The sequence below is a fragment of the Eublepharis macularius genome, chromosome 15 (genome assembly GCF_028583425.1).
Source record: "Eublepharis macularius isolate TG4126 chromosome 15, MPM_Emac_v1.0, whole genome shotgun sequence".
Classification (NCBI taxonomy): domain Eukaryota; kingdom Metazoa; phylum Chordata; class Lepidosauria; order Squamata; family Eublepharidae; genus Eublepharis; species Eublepharis macularius.
In genome coordinates this window covers 31,540,567-31,567,701 of record NC_072804.1, presented here as the reverse complement: position 1 = coordinate 31,567,701, position 27,135 = coordinate 31,540,567, and the positions used below count along the sequence as shown (strand labels likewise).

The window sequence follows — 27,135 nt, the reverse complement described above, 5'->3', positions numbered from 1 at the left end:
GCGAGGCTGCTGAGTGGAAGCAATGGAGCCGTGGGCTCTGGCGCTGCTTCTCCTCAGCGCGGCTCGCCCGGCGGCCTGCCAGGCCTCCCCGGCCTCGCCTCCCCGCTACTCGCCCGACTGGGCCAGCCTGGACGCCCGGCCGCTGCCCGGCTGGTTCGACGCGGCCAAGGTGGGCGTCTTCCTGCACTGGGGCGTCTTCGCCGTGCCGGCCTGGGGCTCGGAGTGGTTCTGGTGGCACTGGCGGGGCGAGCGCCGGCCCGACTACGAGCTCTTCGTCCGCGCGCGCTTCCCGCCGGGCATCACCTACGCCGACTTCGCCCCCCGCTTCACCGCCCACGACTTCCAGCCCCACGCGTGGGCGCGACTCTTCCAGGAAGCCGGAGCCAGGTCAGGCCCGGAGCCAGCCGCCTGGGCGGGGAGGCGGGTGGTTGCCAACACGATTGTGAAATGTTTGGAGTTGGAGAGGGTGGAGTCCGGGGAGGGAGCCCAATGGAGATATGATGCCATGGAGCCTCCTCACCTCCCGAGCTGCTGTTGTCTCCGTCTTTGTAGACTGGTGATGAATTGTAAGTCTGGGACAACTCCTGGGCCCACCTGGAGGTTGGCACCTGGAATTATCCTGGAATTTCAACTGATCTTCAAGATGGGTAGCCCTGCTTGTCTGTAACAGTAGAAATGAGCAAGAGTCCTGTAGCACCTATAAGGCGAACAATATTTGTGGTAGGGTATGAGTTTTCCTAAGTCACAGCTCACTTCTTCAGTGAACTGTGACTCAAGAAAGCTGAAACCCTACCAGAAATCCAGAGGAGTTAGCCGTGTTAGTCTGTAGTAGCAAAATCAAAAAGAGTCCAGTAGCACCTTTAAGACTAACCAATTTTATTACAGCATAAGCTTTCGAGAATCAAGTTCTCTTCATCAGATGCCTGATCAGGCATTTGATGAAGAGAACTTGATTCTCGAAAGCTTATGCTACCAGAAATGTTAGTCTTATAGGTGCTGCTGGACTCTTGCTCTTTTCTACAACTGATCTTCAGATTTCAGGGATCTTCCCCCCCCCCACACACACACAGTGGAAAGGACAGCTTGGGGGTGAGGGGGTCCTGTGGTATTGCATGCCTCCCTCTCCAAATTCCACCTTCCCCAGTCAGTGCCCCCAAATCTTCAGGAATTTCTGCAGCTGGAGTTGGGAACTCTAGGGGGAAGACTTGGGGCTGCTTGCAGAGGCTGCTATATGTTGTGATGGTTCACTAGTAAAAGTATTAGTTGAAATACTAGAAGATAGTGGTAGTGGGAGCATTAAGGGTTGGTGAAAGTAGTGGTAGTATTAGATACTGGTTGGAGCATTGTTGGTAGTGTTAGGTATTATTAATATGTTTTAGTGAAGCTGTGTTACTGTGGCTATGATTTTTACATAGTTGTTTCCTACTTATTTTATTAAGAAGATGGCCATTATACTAACAGTGTGAACATTTACTAAGTCCAATGGAGTAGGCATGTCAGTCTGTTGCAGCAAAAATTGACAGGAGTCCTGTGGCACTTCACAGACTAACAGGATTTTATTTCAGCAGATTTGGTAGATTAGAACCCACTTCTTGAGATGGTTATAGAACGGCATCTTTAGCTCATTCTGTTATTATCTTAAATAGCAATTAAAGTATCTAATGTCATTAATTGATGGTTGTTGTGGATTTTCCGGGCTGTATAGCCGTGGTCTTGTAGTTCTTACTACAATGCCAAGACCATGGCTATACAGCCCGGAAAATCCACAACCACCATCATTCTCCGGCTGTGAAAGCCTTCGAGAATACAATATCATTAATTGCTTTAATGTTGATGGTAATTTTTACTGAACATTTGCCTTTTATTATTTGACTATTTTCCATGAATAATTTGTAGTTTAATTTTTCATAGCTACTTATTTGTAGCATTTGGTATTTACTGAGATCCTAATATGTTGATACTGTTACTGATGATCTTGTAAATAGGCTATGGTCTAAATGGCAGAAGATTGGAGTGATAGAACAAAGATGTGGCAGTTTTTTTAAAAAACTCATTCATAGAGCTCTAATTTATTTAAATATAAATAAAGTATGTTAATAATGTATGTTAATAATAACATACATTGTAAACCACTCTGAGTGGGTGTTAAGTTGCCCTAAAGGGCAGTATATAAATCACATGTTATTATTATTATATTTTTGTCCTGCTTCTCAATAACTAGTTCTCTGGGCAACTTGTACAGAATATTGAAAGAACAAAAAAGTATACATAATAAAAACCTAAGCATATGAAAACCATTCTGCTGTGAATCACATGACTTGTTTTTACCATTTTACTTCCTTGTGAGGAAAAACTGCTTACTAAGCATGTGGGCGAAGATATAATTGCAACCCTTAGCCAGTATATACAAATATTCAGAAACGCTTCAGGAAGGTGTAAAGTCACAAATCATTAGGCATAGCTGCTAGATGATTAACTGCTGAGCAAGATTTTTTCTGGGAGAGCGGGGGAATTATAGAAGGGAAAGGGAAATGTTTAAACAAAATAAATGAAAAGTCTTTAAGTCCATGGAAGAGAAGGAATTAATCTATTCTCAGTCTGCTGAACTGGGGAGAGTGTATTGTCCATTTAGATGATCTAGAAATTGAAACAAGGGAACTTAGGAAGAGCTTCCACAGTTACCAGGAAGATTAATAAAAATTTTGAACAGCAGAAGAACATCCCAAAGTCCCAGAGAAAGAACAGAGTTGGCAGCCTCCTAACAGACAGAGAGAATGAGACCACCACCACACTTTGGCTAGTGGAGCAGTACCAAAGAATATCTCAAAGAAATGATTCCAAACTAAAGGAACTCAGGGAGAGTCCAGGATAAGTCTCTGCAGATTTCCTGGTTCTAAGATATTGGGAGGAGAGTTCTCAGAGGGCAACAAAAGGTGATTGCATCGAGGCAGGGGAATATTCTAGGACCTAGGTGGACAAGAGGACTTGCAGTGTGGAGGCTTCACCCACGCCTGAGGTAGGCCGGTAAAAGACATTCAGCTGAGGTCAGTAAAAGTTATCAGGCTTACCTGGAGACTGATAGTAATTTGATTTTACACACAGGAGGACTTGTATTTGCTGATGAAGTTGATAGACCAAGTTGAATGCTCAGCTTTTTGAGATCTCACGGAGACAAGTAGACATGCAGATGTCCCATCAGTGAATCAGTCTTCTGCCCAAGGTTTTGGCAACTTATTAGCATAGCCTGACCGAGGAGAGCCATGACTGTATCTTGTTGAAACGGAGACATTGCTAGCTCCTAAAATGACTGCCAAGGCAAGCTTAGCCAAGATGGAGTCATGAGAGAGAGTCCACATTTAGGAAAGGGGTCCTAAGGCAGACACTTGTCCTTTTCAATTTCTTCTGCAATAGCCAAGAGCCGTGCACTCTAGTGGTAAGTTCTTAAAGAAGCACTTCTGAGAGTACAGAAGTTCATCCTACAGGCATTTTCCTGCAACTTTCTGTTGCTTCTAATGGTATCATCTTCTTTGATTGCCAAGATGTCTTCTGTTTTTGTCTAAAAGAAGTCTTCAGAAGTTGAGATATTCTGCAGTGATGCCAAGCCTGTTAACCACACATTAATTTGGTAGAGGCTTTGATTATTATATGGCCTCAAGACAGCTATTTTCATTTCCCTTGGAAGAAAAATCATCTGTCTTATCAAGTGTTACTGTTGTATAGGATGCACATGAATCACTCTTATTGCTGTGAATGTAAACACCTGAAAGCCGTTATAATCTGGGAGACTTCACTCATTTTAGCTCCGCTGATTAGCTGTCTAAATTTCTGCATTTTGGCACAAAGAGAAAGCTGCTCCAACTATCCAGTCAAAAGAAAGCTACCTTGATCACTGCAGGGATTAGTTGTGCTCATCTGGCATAACAGCACTGGATGCTGTTCATTAGGAAATGCTGCTGCAATATCTGGCAGTGTACCTGAACTGCAACTGACCCTTTGATCATGTGGCAAGAACATGCCTTTTAATGCCTGTGATGGACTGCTGTTACTTCTTGCAAAACCTGGATCTGAGCTTAGCAGCCTGGCATACAATGACAACCTGGGCTTTGCCAAGCTCTTACAACACATAGCTAATTGCCTGCATTGTTTGGTTGCTAGAACATCACCTGCTAATGAGTACATTATGTGGTGCTCTTAGGCTATAATTGATCATTTACTTTGGTTAGAAACTGTTTCTTGAGATGAGAATGGTTGGCAGTGGAGGTCTTTGACCTTGAAAAGAATTACAATACCACCTCTTATGGACTCCTTGGAGAGGCAGTCGACTGATATTCATGCAACAATTTTTAAATTATTATTATTATTACTACTACTACTACTACTACTACTACTACTACTACTACTATTAGATTTATAAACCACCCATCCTCAGGGGCTCTGGGCAGTGAACAACAGTTAAAATCAATAATAACAAGAAAACAATAATTCTAAAATCAACATACAATAAGCAATAATAAAATAAATTAACCAAGTGCATTAAAGTGCAATGGTGGGGAGAACCCCCTCACCCCCAAAGATGGGAGGCCGACATAGCACTGCCCCCTTCAACCACCGAACGCCTGGCGGAACAGCTCTGTCTTACAGGCCCGGCGGAATGATAATATGTCCTGCTGGCCCCAGGTCTCCATTGACAGAGCATTCTGCTAGGTTGGGGCCAGGACTGAAAAGGCTCTGGCCCTGGTTGAAGCGAGGAGGGCTTCCTTAGGGCTGGGGACCACCAGTAAACATTTATCCGTTGATCGAAGTAGTCTCTGGGGAACATACAGGGAGAGGCAGTCCCGAAGATATGCCGTTCCCAACCCACTCAGGGCTTTAAAGGTAAGAACCAACACCTTGAACCTGATTCGGAATTCAACCGGAAGCCAGTGCAGCTGGCGCAGGACAGGTGTGATACGTGACTGGTAAGATATACTGGTCAGGACCCGCGCCGCCGCATTTTGGACCAGTTGTAGTTTCCGGATCAGGTCCAGGGGTAGCCCAGTGTAGAGTGAGTTACAGTAATCTAGCCTGGAGGTGACCGTTGCATGGGTCACTGTAGCCAGGTCCTGGGGCGTCAGGTAAGCGGCAAGTTGACCTGACCGAGATGGAAAAATACAGACTTGGCAACTGCCCTGACCTGGGTTTCCATCAACAGAGAGGCATCCAGGAGCACGCCCAGACTCTTCACCACTGGCAAAGTTGTCAGTGGTATCCCATCCAGGGCAGGGAGTTGGATCCCAACATCTGGCAGCCCCCGTCCCAGCTGCAGGACCTCTGTCTTGACCGGGTTCAGTTTCAACCTGCTCTGTTTCAACCGTGCCGTCACAGCCTCCAGAGCTCTGGCCAGATTGTCTGGAGCCGTGTCTGGCCGGCTGGCCGTCCGTCAACAGAAAAAGCTGGGTGTCATCCACATATTGATGACAACCCATCCCAAACCTCTGCACCAACTGAGTGAGGGGGCGCATGTAGATGTTAAATAACATTGGGGAGAGTATCACCCCTTGCGGAACCCTGCACACCAAAGAGTGACAGGGCGATAGATCTCCCCTGAGGGCCACCCTCTGTCCCCGACCCTGGAGAAAGGAGACCGGCCACTGTAAGGCTGTCCCCCTAATCCCCACGTCGGCGAGGCAGCTGGCCAACAAGTCATAGTCAAACGCTGCAGTGAGATCGAGTAACACAAGCAGCGCTGACCCGTCTTGATCCAGATGCCTGTGAAGGTCATCTGTGAGGGCAACCAACGCTGTCTCCGTCCCATGGCCAGGACGGAAGCTGGACTGGAATGGGTCCAGGACTACAGCATCATTCAGGAATTCCTGCAGTTGCACTGCCACCGCCCGCTCAATCACCTTGCCCAGGAACGGGAGGTTCGACACTGGGCGGTAACTGGACGGGTCAGTGGGGTCCAAAGATGGTTTTTTCAGGAGGGGCCGCACCACTGCCTCCTTTAACGCTCCGGGGAAAACCCCAGAGCTCAGGGAGATGTTAACAATGGCCTCCAAATGGTCCCATAGCCCCTCCGAGCTGGCCTTCACCAGCCAGGATGGGCAGGGGTCCAGAGGACAGGTGGTTGGCCTCATCCCCTGCAGGATCCTGTCAACTTCATCCCGGGAGAGCAGCCTGAAATGATCTAATACAGACCCAGAAGATAGCCAAGGGGTCTCCAGTTCCCTTACTGTATGAACAGTGGGTGGCAGGCCATGGCGAAGGGACAAGATTTTGCCCGCAAAAACCTTGCAGCCAATAGTCAAATTAAGAATTTGGCGGTCTCCCTGAGAGAGGGAGACCAAGGACCAAACTGTTTGAAATAATTGAGCAGGGCGTGAGCTAGTGGACGCAATGGAAGCAGCAAAGAAATCCCTCTTTTCTGCTTTCACTGCCATCTCATAGGCTTTCATAAATGTCCTATAAGATGTTCTTGCCTCTTCGTCGCGCCCCCCACCTCCACACTCGCTCTAGTGGTCTCAGAGACTGCTTCATCTGGCAAAGCTCCTTGGTGAACCATTTCTGGGCTCGGAGAGGGCAGTAATGTTGATGGCTTCAGAAAGCTGGCCATGCCAGTCATCCACCAGCTCATCTAACGTATTGCCAGGGGGCATTGGATCCCGCAGACCCGCATGGAAACCAGTTGGATCCATAAGTCTCCACGGGCTCACTGCCCACCTGGGAAAGGAGCAGCATGCTCAAACGAGCCTTCAGAATAAAGTGATCCGACCATGGCACTGCATCATAGGTATCTAGGACCACCATCATCCCTGCCCCCAAAATCAAATCCAGCGTGTAACCTGCTTGATGTGTGGGAGCTGAAACAAACTGGGAGAGTCGTGGGGCAGCCATGGAGGACACCAGGTCCATGGCCTGCGTGGAGGTGGCGTCATCAGCATGGATGTTGAAATCCACGAGAACCAGAAGTCTCGGGAATTCCAAGGCCCAGCCGGCCACCACCTGCAACAGACCAGACAGGGAAGATGCAAGTGCAGTAGGCGGTCGGTACACCACGCATATTGCCAACCTCTCCTCCGCGTCCAACGCTAGGCCCACACAATCAATGCCAGTAATTTTGAGGGTGGGGAGTGATCTGAAGGAGAAAGACTCCCGAATGTGCAAAGCCATGCCTCCCCCCACCCGACCACTTGTCCAAGACTGGTGGAGGACTGTATAACCTGGGGGGGGGCTAGTTTTTTCACAGTGACCGTCTCGCCCTCCCTCACCCGGGGCTCGGTCACACAAGCCAGGTCCACATTCAGTGCTGCAAGATAATCTTGCAGCATTTTGGTCTTATTATTTATGGACCTGGCATTGCACAGCACCAGTGTCGGAGAGTGGTTTAATATCCTAGCCCTACAATGAGTATTTCTTGGTATGGGATGCAGATTGGAAGGGCACCAAGCCCTACCATGTCTCAGTGCCCTTCCCTTCCATAATCTGCTCCCACCACCATGCCTCCCATGTCCCTGGATCACTGGGATCTCCGACTTTGAGCCGGCCTCCTCACCAATGGTCATAGTGCTAACACATCACCCTCCCAAAATCAAACAATACACCAACAATCAGCAACTAAGCTACCAATCATGCATAACCCCCCCCCCCCCAATACCCTACCGAATTTTCAACACGAACAATACACATAGACTACAATAACTAACACACTTGATATAAAAACAATGAACAGCAGCAACAGCAATGCAAGCAGTCCCCTGGCAGCAGCCTTGTAGGCTGGAGCAGGCAAGGGGCAGGGGTGGGCAGATAGAAAGCCCAGCCCTTGATGGAAGAAGCTCCTTTGGCAGCAGCAACAGCTGCTGGGGCATTCTGGGGTTGTGTTCCAATCCTTTTGAGCAGGATAACGGTATTTCTCGATACACCTTTCTTAATGTATTTTTTTCCATAAAAAGTAATAGCACTGCCATTCTGTCAGCTCCAGTCTATAACTTTCTGGATAGGTAGTAATCCACTTTGTTTTTGTTGTTGTTGTGCTGTCAAAATCCTCTAGCAAGCAGTTTTTAGAAAGACATTAAACCCTTGGCTATATATACCCATCTGGAGTTTTCTCAAACTTATCCACACAGCAGGAACTTCAAGACTTGTGGTTCTTCTAAAACTTGTTCATAAGTGACACTGATGCCAAGCTAGGTCAATATTAGCTTTATGCTGAGCATATGTAAATCCAGATCAAAAGATAGGAAATGCAGAGCTTCACAAGACTAACAAAATTGCAGCAGAACTACTCTTTGTAGTTATCTAATCATGCTGGTCAATCTTCTGAGCATGAGAACTTGGCATGGTCTGATTCTTTACTTTTAGTCCATGGAGCACCGTTGACACTAATGATTTGAGGCTACTTATTAAATATTTATTAAAACTTCTATATCCTGCTTTTCCACATTTTGTGGATACAGTTTTGTGGGGTTTGATGACTTCATTGTATTTTGATGTTATGAGTGACCTCAAACAGCACTCTGGAGGGGTGGCATATACATTTTCTAAATAAATACAGAATGGCTTCACCACAAATGCCTGTCATCACTATACAGACAACATTGCGGTCTGTCCTGTTCAACTTTGAAGAGTACTCTTAGAAATTGTCCCATTAAAACCGTTAAACATAAAATGTGTCTTCCTTCATGGCTACAACTCTGGCCTCATGAAATTTCCTTGCAAATAGCACAGCCGTGTGGCACTTCTTTAAAAGTCTCCAATGAGGATGCCCCTTGTACTTCCTCTGGGAGCCCACTACTTCCTCTGGGAGCCCACTCCATAAAGGGAGGGGCACTTACTCATTTCTTTTACTTCATTTATAACCCTCCTTTTCTGTCCAGTGGGCACCCAAAGTGGCATGCATCATTCTCTTCTTCATGTTATTCTCACATCAGCTCTGTCAGGTCTGTGACTGTCCCAAGGTCATACAACAAGTTTCTATGACTGAGTAGGGATTCACATCTAGGTGTCTCATATCCTAGTGCAATACCACCACACCACACTGCATTCTGTGGAAAGCAACAGGCTGTAGTAAAAGCCAGATGAACAACCCTGGAGGGGTTACAAACGTATGGATCAGCATGGCCGGATTGGCTGAGTCTTGGAGAGAGTTGCCAAGCTAGATGCAGCCGACCAAGTACTCCTGGCCACTGTGCTAACCTGCTTTTCAAACATCAAGCCTGAGTCAACGTGCACCCCCCAAATGCAGTTGATAAGCACCTTTGGCTACTACATTTTTGGTGCAATTCTAAGAAGATTTCAATGGGTTTAGACTGGAGAAACTCTACTTAGCATTGCACCATTTGTGGTGACTGCTCTTGACAGTCTCTCGCTTAGAGAGGCCAGAAAATGGAAGGAAATCTCCATCCCTTAAACTTCTTGCTTAAATTCACTGGAGGTCAAACCATGGTGAAAGGTATTACAGATTGGCGTGGGTGGGTGGGTCTCTCTTCCGTCTGATCCCCAATACCTCCAGTAGGGCTGCCACCACCCCAACTGTAATAGGCTTTTCCCTTCACCTGCTGTTGGGGCAAACTGGTCAGTTTCTGAGCATGTACATAGTTCTAGCATGTGACCAAGCCATAGGCACATAGATGAGGATTGACACAACTTGTACCTTGTTCATCTCCTTGAGATGGGCATTTGGTGCCCTGGAGGAGGAAACAGCCTACCAGTTGAACCTTCTGTCCTCTGGTTCCAGAACTTCACCAGTGCAGCATAGCTAAACAGCTGCAGGCTCTTTTTGTATCCACTGGTTGGTACATACCCAAGGTGGAGGGGAGGAAAAATTCCCTAAATCCAGCCTCTTTCCTAGCTGCCATAGCTAGCTGGCTCTCCTGTCATATATCCCTCATTCCTCAAGTCTCTGGTTTTATGATAGTACCAGAAGTCTAGAACAATACAGTTATTCCAAGTTTTCAGTTTCCCAAACATCCAAAGGAGAGATGTCAAGTAGAGCAAAGGGCATTTCAGTTGTCCTGCTTGTCCTGGTTCTCCAGGTTAACTCAGAGCTTAATTATGAAAAGGTGAATCAGAAGCCAGTTTGATATTATAAGGCCTATGCCTGATTACAACAGTAGGCCATTGACTTTATATCTTGCTTATGGATTTCCCAGAAGTATCTGTTTGGCCACTGTTGGTGAAGGATATTGGAGAAAATGGGCCATTGGTCTGATTCAGTAGGGCTCATGTTCTTAATTTGCAAAATACTTATATGCCACCTTCTGATTTACTGAACCCACTAAAAATCCTGTACAGGTTCAACTATTCCATTTAAACAACCGTAAATAAAACAAGCAACAGAAGAATAGCAGCAGACTCCAAAATTGCAAACACCATAGCAATTCGAGAACCCTAAAGTCTCTCTGGGAGAATTCCTCCTTTGCTTGCCAGCTAAATGCTTGCATAGATAGAGTGAGCTGTAAATTGTAGGAAAGGAATTCTGTATTAACGGTACTTGTAAGGAAATTGTCAGCCCAAAGCCAGATTTTGGTAAAAATGGATGAACTCGGGTTTGGAATTGTAAGTGTTGTCAGAGACTCAGTTCAGATCTGTGGTGGCTGGGCTGATTATTCGTTCATTCATTTATTAAACTTTTAGCCTGCCCTCCCAACAAGCAGGATCAGGGCGGGTTATAACAGTTTCAATAGGCTTTAAAATTACAATAAAACACAATAAAACAGCAGCAACATCAGTTTTCATAAAACATAATTACAGCAGTGTTTAGTGCAGCCCACCACTGCTAACAGTGCAGGGGGGGCATTCTTCTGCCCCCACTACAGTTTGTGTGAGGGGCCAAGCAGCTGCACCACCCACCTAATAGAGGACCGGTGGGGAGGGTCCAGATGGGTACAGGAGGACCAGTCTCAACCATAGGCCTGGTGGAACAGCTCAGTCTTGCAGGCCCGCCAAAAGGATAAAAGATCTTGGTGGGCCCACGTATCTACCAAAAGGAAGTTCCACCAGGTTGGAGCCAGAACTGAAAAAGCCCTGGCTCTGGTCGAGGCCCATCTAGCCTTCCTGATTAGTAACGCCTGTGGAGCAGTCTCTGAGTGCCCCAGTGATTCGACCTTGGGAGACGGTTCTCAGACAGGCTCCACGTTCACTCCCTAGATTTTCACACAACTGGAATGCCAATTAACAGCTCAGCCTTAATTGGCTCTTGAGTTGTCGGGTGATGCACCAAGTCCTGAAAAAGATGGCTTCTCAGTTCACCTAGGCCCCGTTCCTTTCCTCTCTGAGCTTGCTTTCTTTGACCAAGCTCAGACCATGATGCAAGTATGCCAGAGAGAAGCGGAAAGCTGCAGACGCTGTTCATCACTCCAGCATGCTCCTATGCCGAACCAGCTAGGCGTGGGAGAGGGCTCGCATTCTGAATGAACAGGTGAGATAAGCAGCCAAAGGATGCGAAATAGAGATGCCTAGGGAGCTAGCTCTCAAGTTTTTAGATTTTATTCTGTAGCAACAGTGAGGTTTTCTTATTTTAATGTCTGTTGCCTCTGTAAGAGTGCTGTATGCTTTTTGCAAACATTCCTTAAGCTAATAAACTTAATTTATACTTAAGCTGAGTCTGGGATTCATGACCTGGGCGTGGGTACACCCCAAAAGGAACCCAGAGACTGGAAAGCCAAGGCCTTTGGAAAAGGGAGGTATTTCAGTCTCACAAATAAAAGGGAACGCATCCCACCTGCCTGATTGTTGAAGTGGCTTTGATCAGCACTCAGAACTGGGGAGGAGGAAACCTTCCCAAGAGTACCACAGATGAAAGGTCATCTGCTTTGTCTCCATTCCCCTTATCTCTGACAGTGTAGGCATCCTGTGAAAGATCTTAACATGCTGCGAAGCTTATAATAGAAAAGGTAGGTCTTAGAAATAGAAAGGTAGGCTTTTATTTTGTCCCCTTGTAAGGCGGGTTGATGCTATTCCTGTTTATCAAATTAAGATTGTATGTGTATTATATGTATTAGCTGTATTAGTCCAGAGGAGGAAACAAATCTGAAAACAAAACTTGCGTAACACCCACCATTAGGACCAACCAGAATGTTGCAAAACAATCTGCAATTGTCTGAATTCTCCAGAAATTTTCATCAGGCTGGGTACAAGAAATTGAGGGGGGGGGAGAGAAAGTTGTTTCATGGCACAGTGGAGGAGCCCAAATCAGCAGTTTGTAGATTAAAATGGAATACACGATGTGCAGACTTAGTTGAATTAGATAGTGCTAGTGCAAAAAAAAAAAAGTGTTTTACCGAATGTGTGACAGAAGGGAAACTCAAAACCAGATCTCACGTATCATTCAGCTTTATACCAGCAAAACCACATTAGCCTCTTCTCAAGGCACTATAAAATAATCTGGGCAAGGGTAGGCTGGTCCTTTGCAACTTGTTTCTCGGGGTTCAGCTTCAAGCCTGGATATATGTTGGCATATAATAGTGAATGGTTCTGTACATAAGCTGTGTGTATGTTCCTCCTCAGCAGTTAGTAAATGCAGACTGCATTCAGTTGGGATTGGGTATTGGCCTTCTGAAGGTTCCTGAGTCAGGGGCCTCATTCCCACCGGGAAATCTTATCCTCCAGTTTCTACCACTGGCATGATACTCTAAAGAAGGATATACTCAGCGGCTCAGGAGCCACCCATAGCTCTTGAACACTGGTCCCCAATCTGGCACTTGTCTCATGTATCAGAAAAGTGAGCAAGGGCCTTGCCCAGTGGAACTTGTGGGCAAGTGATTCCCGACTTGAAACAGCTGCCGCTGGAGGAACAGGGTAGGCTCCGAGCCTCCTTGAAGTGCGGGCCTCGTGCCAGGGATGGAAGGGAATACGGCTCATCTGGCTGATGGTAATTGCAAATGGGCTGCAGAGTGAGCGCCACTACACTAGAGGTGTGGGTCTGAAGTCATCTTTAACAAAGTTGGTTACATGAAAGCAAGGGGGGCCTCCTTGAAATAATAAATCCTTTCCCTCCTCGTTGCTTGTCGCAGGCCAGTGTCCACGTCTCTTCCTGGGGAGGGATCTCCTCCAGAGTACGTTAAGTGCAACTACAGACCTCAACAAACTGCCTGCTGGATTAATCCCTGAGGTGGCTACCCCTCCACTGTCCCTGCTGGAGCAGGCTGTGGGTGGCTCTTTTTCTGGCCTGGAAACTAATCACATTTGCCCCTTGGAGGGTCTGGTCTTTCTGGCAGCCCTTTTTCTAGACCTCCTACCATGGTTAACAAACTGCTTAGTTAAATCAAAAAGAGTCCAGTAGCATCTTTAAGACTAACCAATTTTATTGTAGCATAAGCTTTCGAGAATCAAGTTCTCTTCGTCAGATGCATGATCCCAACTGGTCAAATACAGCAGAGGAGGGGAGATAGGGGAGAGAAGGAGACATATATCAGAAGGGGACAGGATGCAATTAGCGGGGAGGCAACCAAAACATTCCTTTGCTAGTAAATGTAAACATCTCCTTTTGGTGTGGAGTCAGTTTGCCGTGTTAGTTTGCTGCAGTAAAAGCCTCCAATTCCTATGTAGTATAAGTCCTGAGGAGTTAGCCGTGTTAGTCTGTAGTAGCAAAATCAAAAAGAGTCCAGTAGCACCTTTAAGACTAACCAATTTTATTATAGCATAAGCTTTCGAGAATCAAGTTCTCTTCATCAGCATCTGATGAAGAGAACTTGATTCTCGAAAGCTTATGCTATAATAAAATTGGTTAGTCTTAAAGGTGCTACTGGACTCTTTTTGATTATGTAGTATAAGCCTTCGATAACCACAGCTCTCCCTGCCAGATGCATCTGACAAAGAGAACTGCATCTGGCAGGGAGAGCTGTGGTTATCGAAGGCTTATACTACATAGGAATTGGAGGCTTTTACTGCAGCAAACTAACACGGCAAACTGACTCCACACCAAAAGGAGATGTTTACATTTACTAGCAAAGGAATGTTTCGGTTGCCTCCCCGCTAATTGCATCCTGTCCCCTTCTGATATATGTCTCCTTCTCTCCCCTATCTCCCCTCCTCTGCTGTATTTGACCAGTTGGGATCATGCATCTGATGAAGAGAACTTGATTCTCGAAAGCTTATGCTACAATAAAATTGGTTAGTCTTAAAGGTGCTACTGGACTCTTTTTGATTTTGCTACTACAGACTAACACGGCTAACTCCTCTGAAACTGCCTAGTTTTATCTGTATCCTCCCTGGCAAGCCCCTCTTCTGGATTCACCTTGCTCCTGAGTAGATTAGTACTAGCAGCTAGGTTCCCCATCTGCTCCCTGGTGACCATAGGGGTGGGGTGGGGGGCTGATTCAGCACTCCCTTCTCCCTGCAGCTGGTCTGCTCCTTTCCTGGGTTCTGCCCCCCCCCCAACTTGGGGCATGGTTATGATTTATTACTTATTTTACTTCATTTATACCCTGCCTTTCTCCCTATTGAGGACCTAAAGTGGCTTATATCGTTCTCCTTGCCTCCGTTTTTTCCTTACAGTGCAACCAATTTCTTAGTTGCAAAGTGTGGCTTCTAGTGGGTGTAAGTCTTGTTAGCTCTCTTCAGAGAAATGACCCACTAGGTGTTTGTGGTTAACAGCAATGTCTGCTGAGTTTGAGCATTGCCATCTTACTTGGAAATTTGGTCCAAGGTGTTTGTGGCTAATGTGAGAAGACTTTTCCCCCTTCTGCTTCCATCAGAGGTTAAGCTGTAATGTTCATGATATAGATTACCTGGCAAATCCAGCCATTTCCCCCCCCCCTAACCCCCTTCGCTCATTACAGTGGTAAAAGGACTCCCCCCCCCACCTTTCTGACCAGTATTACTTTATGAGTGGGATTATTTTAGGCTGCAGCTTCTCCAAATGTACCCCAGAGTAAGGGTTTGATTGTGTATGCGTGCGTATGTACGCCAGCAAATATGAACTAATACATAATACAGGAGGATCCTCCCTCTACCGTTAGCGTGCAGGTGGGGTATATTTTAGGCAAGTTCTGTTCCCTTCTGATGCCTTGCCTTCTGTTCCCCTAGGTATGTGGTGCTGACTGCAAAGCATCATGAAGGCTTCACAAACTGGGGCTCCCCTGTGTCCTGGAACTGGAACTCCGTGGATACAGGGCCTCATCGAGACTTGGTGGGAGAACTGGGGGAAGCCTTGAGGCACAGGTATGTGGGTTAAAATGGGTGCGTTGCAAGGGCTGGTGTGTGAAATGTCATGAAGATGCGGGGCGGGGGCGTCGTGGACAGAATTATCTGATCTCCTATCCAATCATTCTTGTGTTATTTTTTAGGAATATACACTATGGACTGTACCATTCCTTGTTTGAGTGGTTTCATCCCCTCTATTTAGTAGACAAAAAAAACGGTTTCAAGAGCCAACATTTTGTCTTGGAGAAAACACTGCCAGAACTTTATGATCTCGTTAAAAGGTAAGGACAAAAAAAGACTGCAGTACCACAGGCACTCCTACTTGGGAGCAAGTCTTATTGAACATAGTGGAGCTTCCAAGTAAGACCTCTTAAAATCTGGCTGCTAGAAGGTCCCCACCTTGCCTTCTTATTGTTCCACCCATGTTATCCTCTAGTCTGCCTGGACTAGATATTACCATTCAGTTACTCTTCTATTTTTTTCCCTTCTGCTAAATGCAGACAGCTGTGATAGGTTGTATCTTTGAACACTGGAATGGCAGAGAGGGTAGGTCCTTTTTTGCTTTTTCTTTAATAGCCATTTTTCCGCTGAGTATAGCCCCCTTCCTTCAGCTGGTTTTTTCCCGTTGGTGGGATACTTCAATAACATGAGAGAAAAAGTAGCGAGTGTGATGTTTAATGGGAAATGGTTGGAGAGTAAACAATAGCTTGCAACCACCAACGTTCCTCTACTTAAATATGTGACCTACTGAGACTACTTTTTTTTAAGCAGTGGAAAGCATCTGGTGGGTGAGGTCTGTTTTGTCCCTTTGTGGTTTGTTAGATGTTGTGGTGGCAGCTGTGGTGCTAAATCTTGTAGAAGAAGAATGGAAGTTGTCTGCAGTGAGCCAGTGTGGTGTAATGGTTGGAGTTTCAGACTAGGATCTGGGAGACCCAAATTTGAATCCTTACTCTGCCACAGAAGCAGGATAGATAAAATGGAGGAAAGGAGAATCCACTTTGGGTCCCCATTGGGGAGCCATAAATAAATAAATGAGTATTGTCAGCCTGGCTCATACTGCTAAAGTGAACGTTGGTTGGCCATATATGTGACTCCCGATTAAAAAGGTGGGGAAATTTAGCTAAGTTTGTACTGTTTGATAGCCCAAGGGATGCAGCTGTGGCAGGGCTTGGCAAATTCCAGGACTTCATCTTCTGGCTCTTTTTAATCTGGCCTTTAGATACAAGCCGGATATCATTTGGTCCGATGGTGAATGGGAGGCTCCGGACACATACTGGAATTCTACCTCTTTCCTTGCCTGGCTTTACAATGAAAGTCCAGTGAAGGTATTTGAATTTCCTTTGTATTTACCAGCAAATTAAGGTGTTTTAACTGGGGAGTTTTCCTGTATTTTGCATTTAAAATGAAACCCCCTTGAGTAGTCTCCTATGGTTGGGATTGGGGGCAGAATGTTTTATGCTTGTTGGTAATGTCCACAGTGATTTGTGCCTCTTTCCCCCCACCTACCCCCAACCATGGTCAGATGGGTATGATGTTCCTGATCTGTGGATGGCCTGTGCAAGACACTGCAAAAGAGTAGACACAAGTTCCACTGTGTACATTACAAAGAAGTATCGTGAACCAAAAGCCTGTTTCACTTGTTCCTTCATCTCACCTGCTCCACAAACGTCTGGAATGTCCGGTCTTAGTGTGCAGTGTGTTAGCATTGAAGGTCACATTGGAAATACATCCTGAATAGGAGATCCACAGCTAACATACATGTAATGTGCTCACTTTGCTGAAGAATCCTGTCCATAGGCAGCGCGGAAGATTATTCGCCTCTTTTGGATGGGCAAACACTGGAGACTTGTGGTGTCTTTTAAAATCTGTTTTATTTTTACATATATACAAGCTTTTGGAAGCAAATAATACTCCCCAAAAGCTGTTAACCCTGCCTTAGCTCCTTAATGGCTAGTTTCAAGACTGTATCCCACTTTAATCGACTATCCATAAAATCACTCGCTGCTCTGAATATAAATTGCACCGCTGGCTTCAATCTGTTTCTCTGCCCTGCCCCACTGGATTTAGGATATCACCTTCTCAGACTCTGGGTATCACATTCCAAGGTCTGGTGACAGCTATTAAGGAACATGGTGTATATATATGCTGTCATACATACTTATGGTGACCCCCAGCAAGGGGCTTTCAAAGCAAGTGAGAAGCTGAGGTGTCTTCCTCTGCAGTCATCCTAGGTGGACCCCAATCCAAATATCCATCTTGCTTAGCTTCTGAGATTTGATAAGATTGGGCTATACCATACCATTCCATGTCGCTTAAGGAACATTAATGTTCCTTTACTTTGAGGTAGGTAGCCATGTTGGTTTGCAATAGAAGAGCAAGATTCAAGTCTAGTAGCACATTAAAGACCTTAAAGGTATCTGATAAAAGGAATGCGATTCTCAAAAGCTTATACCCTGGAAATTTTCTTGGTCTTTAAGATGCTACTGGAGTTGAATCTTGCTGTTCTTTTATTGAAATCCCTGAGCTGCCTGAGGGATAGGCCCATTCATAGTTCCTCTATAATGCTAATTATGAAGGCTTAACATACTTTCCATATTCTCAGGAAAATTATTGATTCTACAGTAGTGTTTTTATATTTTTGTTCTGCTATACTCCCACATTGGAACTCAGGGTGGCTTACTAAGTACACACCGGCTTTATGTTACCTGCAAAAAGGGACAGGTCAGATGTTCAGTTCAGGTTCATATCCAGTTCCCTCCTCCATAATATATTTATTAAGAAATTATTGCACTTGTGCGTGAAGTGTCTTTAAAATCTGAAGAGCTGAAATATATATGGACTGATTTTAATTTGCATCCTTCCTTCTGACCCTTGAATGGTTCCCTCCATTATGATCTCCAGATATGTCTGTTGTGATTTGCAACTAAAACTGTGAACTGGTTCCATGGGAAAGCTGTGTGTTGAGGCGATGTCCCATCTGTGCTGGTTAATTCATATGTACTAGATAGAGTCCAGTGCTCTAGGCACGGGATGGGCGTGATATGTGAACCAGCCCTAGGAGAGCCAGAAGCAGTGAAAATGGGGTGTGCTTCAAGGCCGCTTGTTGCTCACTTCTTTGACATTGTGGAGGAAGAATAACATAGAAAATACTTTATTCCCCCAAAACACCGTTCTGTTTTTTTTTTTGGAGCATTTAAGGCCAGCTGGTAAGTAAAGCTCCAGAGCCTTGTCTCCTTAAAGTCCAGAGGTGCAGTGGCTTCAATTCCACCTTGCTGTTCTCTTCTAGGATACTGTGGTGGTGAACGATCGGTGGGGCATCAACTGCTCCTGTCACCATGGAGGATATTATAACTGTCAAGATAAATACAAGCCTGGTACTCTGCCAACCCACAAGTGGGAGATGTGCAGCTCTATTGACAGAAAGTCATGGGGATATCGGAGTAACATGAAAATTGATGAACTCATGAGTACATCCAGCATAATTGAGGTGAGAGCTTTGAAATGTCAGTCAGGAGTTGGTGAAAGTGTAGCTGTTTAGTGAAGAAGTTACAGAATCTTGTCAGGAGTTTCCAGGTGATGACGGCAGCCAGAGTGAGTCTCTGATCAAGCTGCAAGAGTGACTAGGCTCTTTCAGAATCCAGTCCAATTAATTTTTAACAATTTTTTTTACTTCATTTATACCCTGACTATCTACACAATGGGGATCCAGAGCTGCTTAGAACATCATTCCTCCTTCCTCTGTTTTATCCTTACAGCAATAACCCTGTGATGTAGGTTAAGAAGTGAAGTGTGTGTCTGACCCAGGATCCCTCAGCAAGCTTCCATGGCAGAGAGTGTGCTCATTGAGTTAAGAAGGGCTGAGTTGATAGGCATCACGTGGTTTAAAATGAATTTATGAAACAGTTGGTATTTCAACCAACACAGGCTGAAAGAGGCATGCCCATTGTACCCACTGCCGGATCGGCTAGGACTACCTTGGCTGCTTTTCCTGAAGGCCATATAAGCCCAAGTGCCTATGCCGAAGGACAAGGTGACCAGGAGGCAGGCAATGGGAAGGTGTATCTGTCACAAGACTCCACTGGAGAAAATTATCTCCGTCTGCTAAACAGTCTCAAGATCGACCCACTACTTCCATATCTGCTACTACTCCTTGCCCTCTTCTTGCTCATAAGAAAGCCAATAATTTCACTTCCATTCTCAAGTTTTACACTTCTCACTTTATTCCAATTTTAAAAAATTCTTCTTCGTTGGAGATCACTCTTGACATATCCCTGAGCTTTGGGGACAAGAAAACAAAAAAATCTTGAGTTTTTTTAAAAGTTGGATCTACCCAGGAAGGAAGGGACAAATAAGCAGCAAAGAAAGAAATGAAGAAGTGGTTTTAAATGGCAGAAGGTTGGAAGGCCCCTGTATCTCACGATTTCAGAAGGGCTGTGGGATGGAACTTTTTAAAAGAGTCTTTGGAGTCTGCTCATGGCTTCTGTAGTTTGCTGGTTCTTAGGGGGAGTAGTCTCTTTTGGATATTATTTGTAAAGTTTCTGAAGGCTTTTGAAAAACCAATTTGATGTTTTAAACATTGTGTGATTTTTTAATGCTTTTTGATCCATTTAATTCTAGTTGCCTGGAAGAAAAGTGAATTTATAAATGTCTTAAATAAATCAATTATATGGGATGGGGGACTAGTCCTTAAAGTCTTTTTATAAGAAAGCAGTGCAACGACCACCAGTCGGGGTCTATTATAGGATTTTCTTCACTGAAAGGATGAACAGGTATCAGTCTAGAGCGTTACAGGGTATCTTTCCTCGAGTGTAGGGGTATGGACTTGATCCACCCATACGGAACCTGTGTTAAAATTCTCTTTGCAAGTACGTGTTTCCCTTGCTGTCATAAATGTTTTATTCTGCTCATACCCTCCTCCACAGGAACTTGTGAACACTGTGAGCTATGGAGGCAATTACCTTCTCAACATTGGCCCCACCAAAGAAGGAGGGATTGCTCCAGTCTTCCAAGAGAGGCTGTTGGCCCTTGGAAAGTGGCTGAATATTAATGGGGAGGCTATTTATGAATCCAAGCCTTGGAGAGTGCAAAAGGAGAACGGCACCAACAAGACATGGTATGACACCACCTAATCCAAACCGGGGATGCTTGTTCTCAGAATGCGGACGAGCTTTGGTGCTCCAGTAAGAAAAGGTGGTATGAGGAGCAAGGTGAGGTTATTACCTTGTGGGCAATGGCAAAACTGTGCTTCAGGCTCTGAGCCAGTTTCCGCACACATTTGGAGCAAGTGCTGATTTGTGCTACAGTGCTAGTATTGTCTTTTGAATGAGATTATGTAGAATCCTGACTACAGTAAGAATCTGTTTGTGTTTTGTTTTTAAAAAGTTATGTTAACCGAAACTTTTTGAGGTGGTTTCAATAATCCGGATATATTTTTTAAAAAGCAGTAGTACGTGCATCAGATTGCTAAAACTGATGCGCATACACACACATGCAGAATCCTCCTGAATGAATAAAAAGTCCGGCCTTGGCACCTATAACTAGAGAATAGACACCCAGTAGGCAGCCATGGGGAGGCAGTTCCACAGTCAAGGCACCACTGAAGAAAAGGACCTTATTTTTGGAAGCCTCGTGCACCCTACCTGCAGATGTGTCTACAGAATATTCTTAATTGCCAGGCAGGTTCATACAGGAGCAAGTGGTCCCTTGTAAATTTAGAAACGAGCACTCTTGGGCAAAATTATTTTTGTTTCCTTCTGCAGTTTCCTACACAAAAGCAGAAATGAAAGAATGCTCAAGTAGTGCCTCAGAAAGAAAGTTTTAATGAATGAGGTCTAATATTACTAGGGTGGTTTCCAGGAGAAACATTTTTTTCCAAAAAGCTGCATGTGTTTCAATGCTTGTAAGGAAACTGAAGCATAAGGGACTTTGCCACGGTGAAGGTGCACAGCATCGTCAAGTACAGGCAAGCTGAAAGGGTTGCAAAGCATTTTATTGGGCGCTACGATTGTTCAAGGCACAGAGCCCATGGAGGCATGCTGTCCAAATTTCCCAGTTCATTCTGCTGCACTTGGACATTATTGAATTCTCAGTAAAAGAAGGGTTGAGAACAACTATTCTGAAAGCCATCAAGGGCTAGAAAATGACAGTAACCCTGTAAAGGAGGCGATAAATGGAAAGTTTTGCATGGACTTTTGTAAGACGCACCTGAGCCACCTTTGTGTTGTTGACGGCAGCAGTTGAAAACACAAGGACAGGTTGTCATGCAATGTTTGCTTTTGCAAGGTGTGTGTAAGGGTGGACTTTGAGGCTTTCATCACCCTTGGCTGGCTGAATCCCAGGTGTGAGGGGGTGTGGGAAAAAGGCCCAGGACTGACCTTCAACCTTGGCCAGATTCAGTGTGGAACAGGCTGTGCAAGCTGGGTGTTGTGCCTTCATGAAAGATGGATGTTGTGTGTCTGCTTCGGTATTTTCACACTGGTCCTCACGGCCTTGCCTTCTATTCTCCCAGGTACACTTCAAAAGAAGCTGCAGTTTACGCTATCTTTTTTACCTGGCCACAAGACAGTGTGTTGCACCTTCCATCGCCAGTCTTAACAGCAAGCTCACAAGTAAGGAGGCTTGAAACATAAAAGAGATTCTCCAGCAGAAATCTGTCTGGGCATCTGGGAAACACTCATGTTCTCTGCTGTTTTTTTAAGGCACTTGCAACTGGCAAAAGGACTTGAAAAATCTGTAGGCACCTGAAGTGTCAGCCAGAGTTTACTAAGTTGACGTAGAAAGCTCCTTTATGCCTAGTTAGATCATTGGCCTCTCTCCCTCTCTCTCATCACTCTCTCTCTCACTCACTCACACACAGCGTAGCCTGCCTCACAAGATTGTTGTGAGGATAAATGGAGAACAGAACAATGTCATCCACTTTGAGTCCTCTTGAGGAAAAAGGTGGGGTATAAATTAAGAAAAGAAATAGTGAAACGGCAGCCCACGGGCCAACTTTGGATCCCCAAAGCGTGTGTGTGTGTGTCCCCCTCCCAGCACTCAATAGATGTAACAAATGTTTGTTGATACAGTACAAAGTTGTGCTCAGTTTCATATCTAAAGACTGTAAAGAAAACCAGCAATGATAACAATTTTCATTTCACATATTTCTTATGATATAGCTATACATCATCTGCATTCTAGAAAGAAGGGCAAGTGACCCGTTTTTCCTTTTAAGAGGATGTTGCAGAAGGTATAGTCACTTCTCAGCCTCCAGACAATGAGCGCATTTGTTCCTAGGCCCTGCGTGCCGTGCATGAGAGGAACTTGCAGCTGGTGATGAGACTTACTCTGAAGGATACTGGATTGTCCCAGCTTCTTAACAAGTGTCCAGAACATACATCCCTGGCATATTCTAGCTCAGTGTGTCTCAAAAGTATTAGGAAGGCGCTTTCCTGTCTTATTGTTAACTGCCTGCATCTTCCCATTCCCCTTTCAAATTGTCACTTCTAAACACCTAAATCTACAAAGTCAAGGAAAAGCTTATTGCTTCATTGTATCTATCAAAGATGCTTTCCACTTACTCACTGTGGGCCCTGGATATTTCTGCAAATGTTCCCGGTGTAGCCAGGCTAAGTATCTATTGATGCAGAGTTTGAGAATTGCACTAGAATTCACATCTTCCAACATTTTTAATTTTTTAAAAACTCAATTCACCTTGTTAAGCAAAAGTTGTCAAAAAAGTTGTTTTGCATTTTTAACATTTACGTTATCGTCTAGACACTTGGGTTATGTTCCCTCCTCGGGGTGGATACAGATGCCGTTTCTTGTGTATCAGTATTTGAGGGAGGAGTCACACTAGCCATCGTCCATGTGCTCATTGGGCGAAGATGCAGGGACTTGTTTGCTGTTAGGAGGGAAGCTAGGTTTTCCTTTTGGGTGATTGCTTCCTAACACCTTTTTAGAAAACTGTCATAGACTGATAAAGGCATACTCGACACTGGTTTTTATAATACTAACAACACTCGATTTATACACGACTCTTCAGGACAACTTAACACCCACTCAGAGTGGTTGACAAAGTATGTCATTATTATCCCCACAATAATCACCCTGTGAGGTGGGTGCAGCTGAGAGAGCTCCGGAAGAGCTGTGACTGACCCAAGGTCACCCAGCTGGCGTCAGGTGGAGGACTGGGAAATCAGACCTGGTTCTCCAGCATAGACTCCTGCTGCTCTTAACCACCACACCAAACTGCAGTGATGCCATTGCTCAGGTTGACAGAGCAGTTGTTAATCTCAGAAGACTCGTAACCCTTGATCCCAAAGGGATCTTCCCTTCATAGAAGGCAGCTGTTCACATTTTTTCCCTTCCCCTGCCCTCAGAATCCACCAGAGACAGAAATCATTGTGCAAAATGCTGATGCCCTAATGTCAAATAGTGTGAAGACAGTGAGACACTTGATACCATCAGTGGCCTCCATGCAGTGGTGCTTGTGAGCACGTCGTATAATGAGCAGGTTTGTGATCCTGCTGGGGTTGTGGGGAGGTGCTATGAACTGGTGTGTTCATGTGACATGGTTAGACACGCAACTGCCAGAATGGGTATGATCTCAGCAGCTTGCAAACAGTAGTGCTTGGGCGCACTCACATACTGTGAGGATGTGTGTTGTTTCATCCAGTTGTCTCCACACAATTCTCACTGGATTGTCAGCAGTTTTGACAGTCCCTGAAATAGTCATTTCCTGTGACTATTTCATGCTGTATGAACCAGTTTGATATTTTGCATAAACCAATAGACCAGCAACTTCTGTTTCTTTCTCCTTGTAGGTGACCATGTTAGGATTCTCTGAGACTTTGAAGTGGCAGGCAGCTCCGGGCGGAGGACTGCAGGTCACGCTGCCATGCATGGTGCCTTCCCTTCTCCCGCTGCAGTATGCCTGGACTCTCAAGCTAGTTGGTGTGAAATAAAGGAAATCATCTTTCTTTTCTCTCTTAAATGTTAAAGCTGCTGTGATTAGTGGCATGAACAGATTCAGAGTAGAGTGATCGAATTTTGGGATCTGCAGTTAAATGAAATGAAACTCTTGCCAAATTAGTAATACCCAAATATTGCTTTTTAATAGCAACGCACTAGAGAATAGGATTATGTTGCATATCTCCAGGGCCTGAAATGTTCTGGCATAGATATGCTTAACTGGACGTGTGTGGAATGAGAACCATTCACAGTACCTTCTCAGGGAAATATCACTCAAATTACTGTGAAGGATGAAATAGAATTTTGAACAGCAGCTGTGCAGGATTGTGGAGGAGCAGTTCACCGCCGCAGTTTTTTCAGCAGCCAACTGGGGGCCAAATCTGCTTAGACATTTCAGCTAGTTAAAATTACAGTTTTCTTCTTTCCAGTTTAGAAGAAGCTTGCGTTAAAGCTTCAAGGCAGAAGCCTTGAGGTCAGATTTTCAGACATGCCAGGTTTGATGATGGAATGACACACAATCACTGGTAGAGAGCCATTACTCCATCTTATTTGCGTAACCTCAGGGGAAACAAACTTTATTCTTGGAAAGCAACAAAGCCATGATGTGAACATTGTGTTGCCAAGTTTCTGGAAGTATGTTAAAGTTGACTTTTTGGCCAAGGCGAATTAGCAGCCAAACAGAGACTCTCTTGGAATGAGAACCAAGGAGGTTTACTTTAACTAATAAATGGAAAGTTACATACGATAGAATAATTTTGTTCAGGCTCTGCTTAGGATCAGTTCTCTGTTGTTTATCTCGTGTGTACTTTTGTGCACCCTAACTTGGAAAGGAAGGAAGGCTCTCCGTGGAAGTTCTGTGAGGCTCATGTTGCAGCATTGCGGTCCTGGGCTCTTTAAGAGAGGCATTTTCACCTCCATTCTGAGTACCTTCAGAAGCATGACTGTGCCAAAACGTCCAAATCTTGTCTTTGAGCTCCTCTTCTCTAATCTGCTGTTACGTAGCTAGTGCCTGTCCTTATGACATAGCTTCATAAAAACACATGCAAGACGAGGAAGATTTAGGTTTTCTTGACCTCATGCCATGGGACAATGACCTTGTGCTCTCAAAGCCTAAACTAATCAAGTAAACAGGTATATGTAGCTGCTTTGCTTAAGGATATATGGCATCTGAATGTAAAAATGCTAGTGAGAGGTCCAAAATAATGCAGTGCATGCCCCATATTTGTTCTTAAACTTGGGTCAGCCCAAAGATTCCTCTTTGCCTAGCATTTGGCTCCATTTTACTGGTGCAAATAGAGGTGTTTGCTTCACATGCTGATGTTGAAAGGAGGACAGAGCAGTCCTTTGCTTATTGGGTGCCATAGTCTTGCCTTCCTAGTCAGGGACGAGGGGGCCAGAGCCATGCAGCTAACCTGGTTCAGTCCGGAGATGACTGAGGGGTTGTGTTTTTAGTTGCTCTGCAGCTACAACAGCTGGATTTCTCTGAACTAGAAGAGTTTAGTGCAGAGTCAGAAGGAAGGCCCAAGGGGTGCAGAATTTAGACTGGTCTGTCCCTTAGTTTCGATGGGTTGCCTCATTGCAAAGGAATGCTTGGCTCTGCAAGTAGGAATGTAATTTGGATACTGAGATGTGGAGGGAGGGGGTGTACACATGCCCGCAGTATATTTATATTTTACAGCTAGGTTGAACTGTTCTGTTAGAGGATGGCCCTTTGATTGTGCCATTGATTGTGCCTTTCACAGTGTATTAATCATGGGGCTTTCTCTGTTTTTCATGTTACTTCAAATGTAATTTTTTTTAAAATAAAAAATAAAAATGGCACTGAAGTAAATACAGTGTTGATCTGAATCCCAGGCTGGTCAACAGATGGGGAAATATGAAACATGGATGGGAATTGGGGAAAGGTCAGGCGTAATGGAATGGGCGTTGGAAGCCAAACCTGGTGAGACATGAGAGAGCAGAGCTCTCAGCATTTTTAAACGCTCAGTTGCTAGGCATGCTGGGGCCTCATTCAGAGCAGGCTTGGATGGGATGTGGAGGTGGTTTAAGCCTCCCCTTCCCAATGCCTTTTTTCTGACCTGACACTGCCCCACAGAGCTACTCTGACCCAACCATAGGGTACAATAGCTTGTGTTTCCCCAGTAGGGTTTAAATCTTCTCTTCATGCTGTAGGCCCAGTCTAAATGGGTGTTGCATGTCTGATCAGTGAATTATAAAACATCCTTGGAACTCTGTTCACAAAACTCCCAAAACAGCTGGTCAGGCTTGGTCCTGAGACTAAGATAGATTCATCCTGTGTGTACCTGAACACCCACTGCTACACATAGCACCAAAGTTGTTATTGTAGTTTGCAAAGTTAGTAATCCCAGTCCCAGATGCTATCTGGATTCCTGGACGTGAGGGTAGTATAATCTTTACCCTGCTTGAAGTCTGCAAGGAGTTGTGGAGAAACACAGTAGATGAAAATTCTGGGATATCCTTACATTGTTGCTAAAACTTATTTATGTCACTTATAGTCCGCCTTTCTCACTGAGACTCAAAGTGGATTACGTAGTGTGAGATTAGTACAGTCAATATCAAGGATATTTCCATGAACAATGCCATAGGGTAAACTTGTGCTTAAGTTTACAAAGACATAGCATTAGCAAGAATCCAATACAGAGTTGAAGAAATGCTGAAGCAGAACGTAAGAAATACTAGGACTGCCATTAGTCAACATGAAGCACAGGTAGCTCACAGGAGTACATATTTAAAGCAACAGATAGTATGTAAGGCAACATAGTGGGCAAGTTTCTAGTCCCTATCTTGTTAGCATCTCTTCAAGACCCCCTCGCTACAATACAGCCCTCCCATCTGAGTAAAAAGCCTTTTTGAATCATTTGGTTTTGCATCATTTGCGGAAAGCTAGGCTGTTCCTCAGCCAGGCCGTTCCACAGGGTAGGGACCACCACAGAGTAAGCCCATGTAAGGGCTGCTGTTGATTTCACCCATGTGCAGGGTGGCATCTGCTTGAAACTCTGTTCAGATAAGCAAAGCTGCCGTGGAAGAACATAGGGAGGGAGG

At 45.0% G+C, this 27,135-nt stretch overlaps 1 protein-coding gene across 1 annotated transcript; it reads left to right on the top strand.

The window, feature by feature from the left end:
- Positions 1-25,888, top strand: FUCA1 (alpha-L-fucosidase 1). Its single transcript, XM_054999106.1, has 8 exons — positions 1-387; positions 15,004-15,138; positions 15,264-15,401; positions 16,340-16,445; positions 18,407-18,607; positions 20,043-20,233; positions 21,629-21,728; positions 23,925-25,888. The coding sequence occupies exons 1-8, from the start codon at positions 23-25 to the stop codon at positions 24,063-24,065; spliced, it is 1,377 nt and encodes a 458-aa protein (XP_054855081.1). The 5' UTR covers positions 1-22; the 3' UTR covers positions 24,066-25,888.
- Positions 25,889-27,135: the final 1,247 nt, after the last annotated feature.

Excerpts from the sequence above, each read along its gene's own strand:
- FUCA1 (XM_054999106.1), top strand. The coding sequence starts at position 23 with ATGGAGCCGTGGGCTCTGGCGCTGCTTCTCCTCAGCGCGGCTCGCCCG. Across the intron at positions 388-15,003 it reads TTCCAGGAAGCCGGAGCCAG|GTATGTGGTGCTGACTGCAA; the intron begins GTCAGGCCCGGA and ends CTGTTCCCCTAG. Across the intron at positions 16,446-18,406 it reads ACAATGAAAGTCCAGTGAAG|GATACTGTGGTGGTGAACGA; the intron begins GTATTTGAATTT and ends GTTCTCTTCTAG.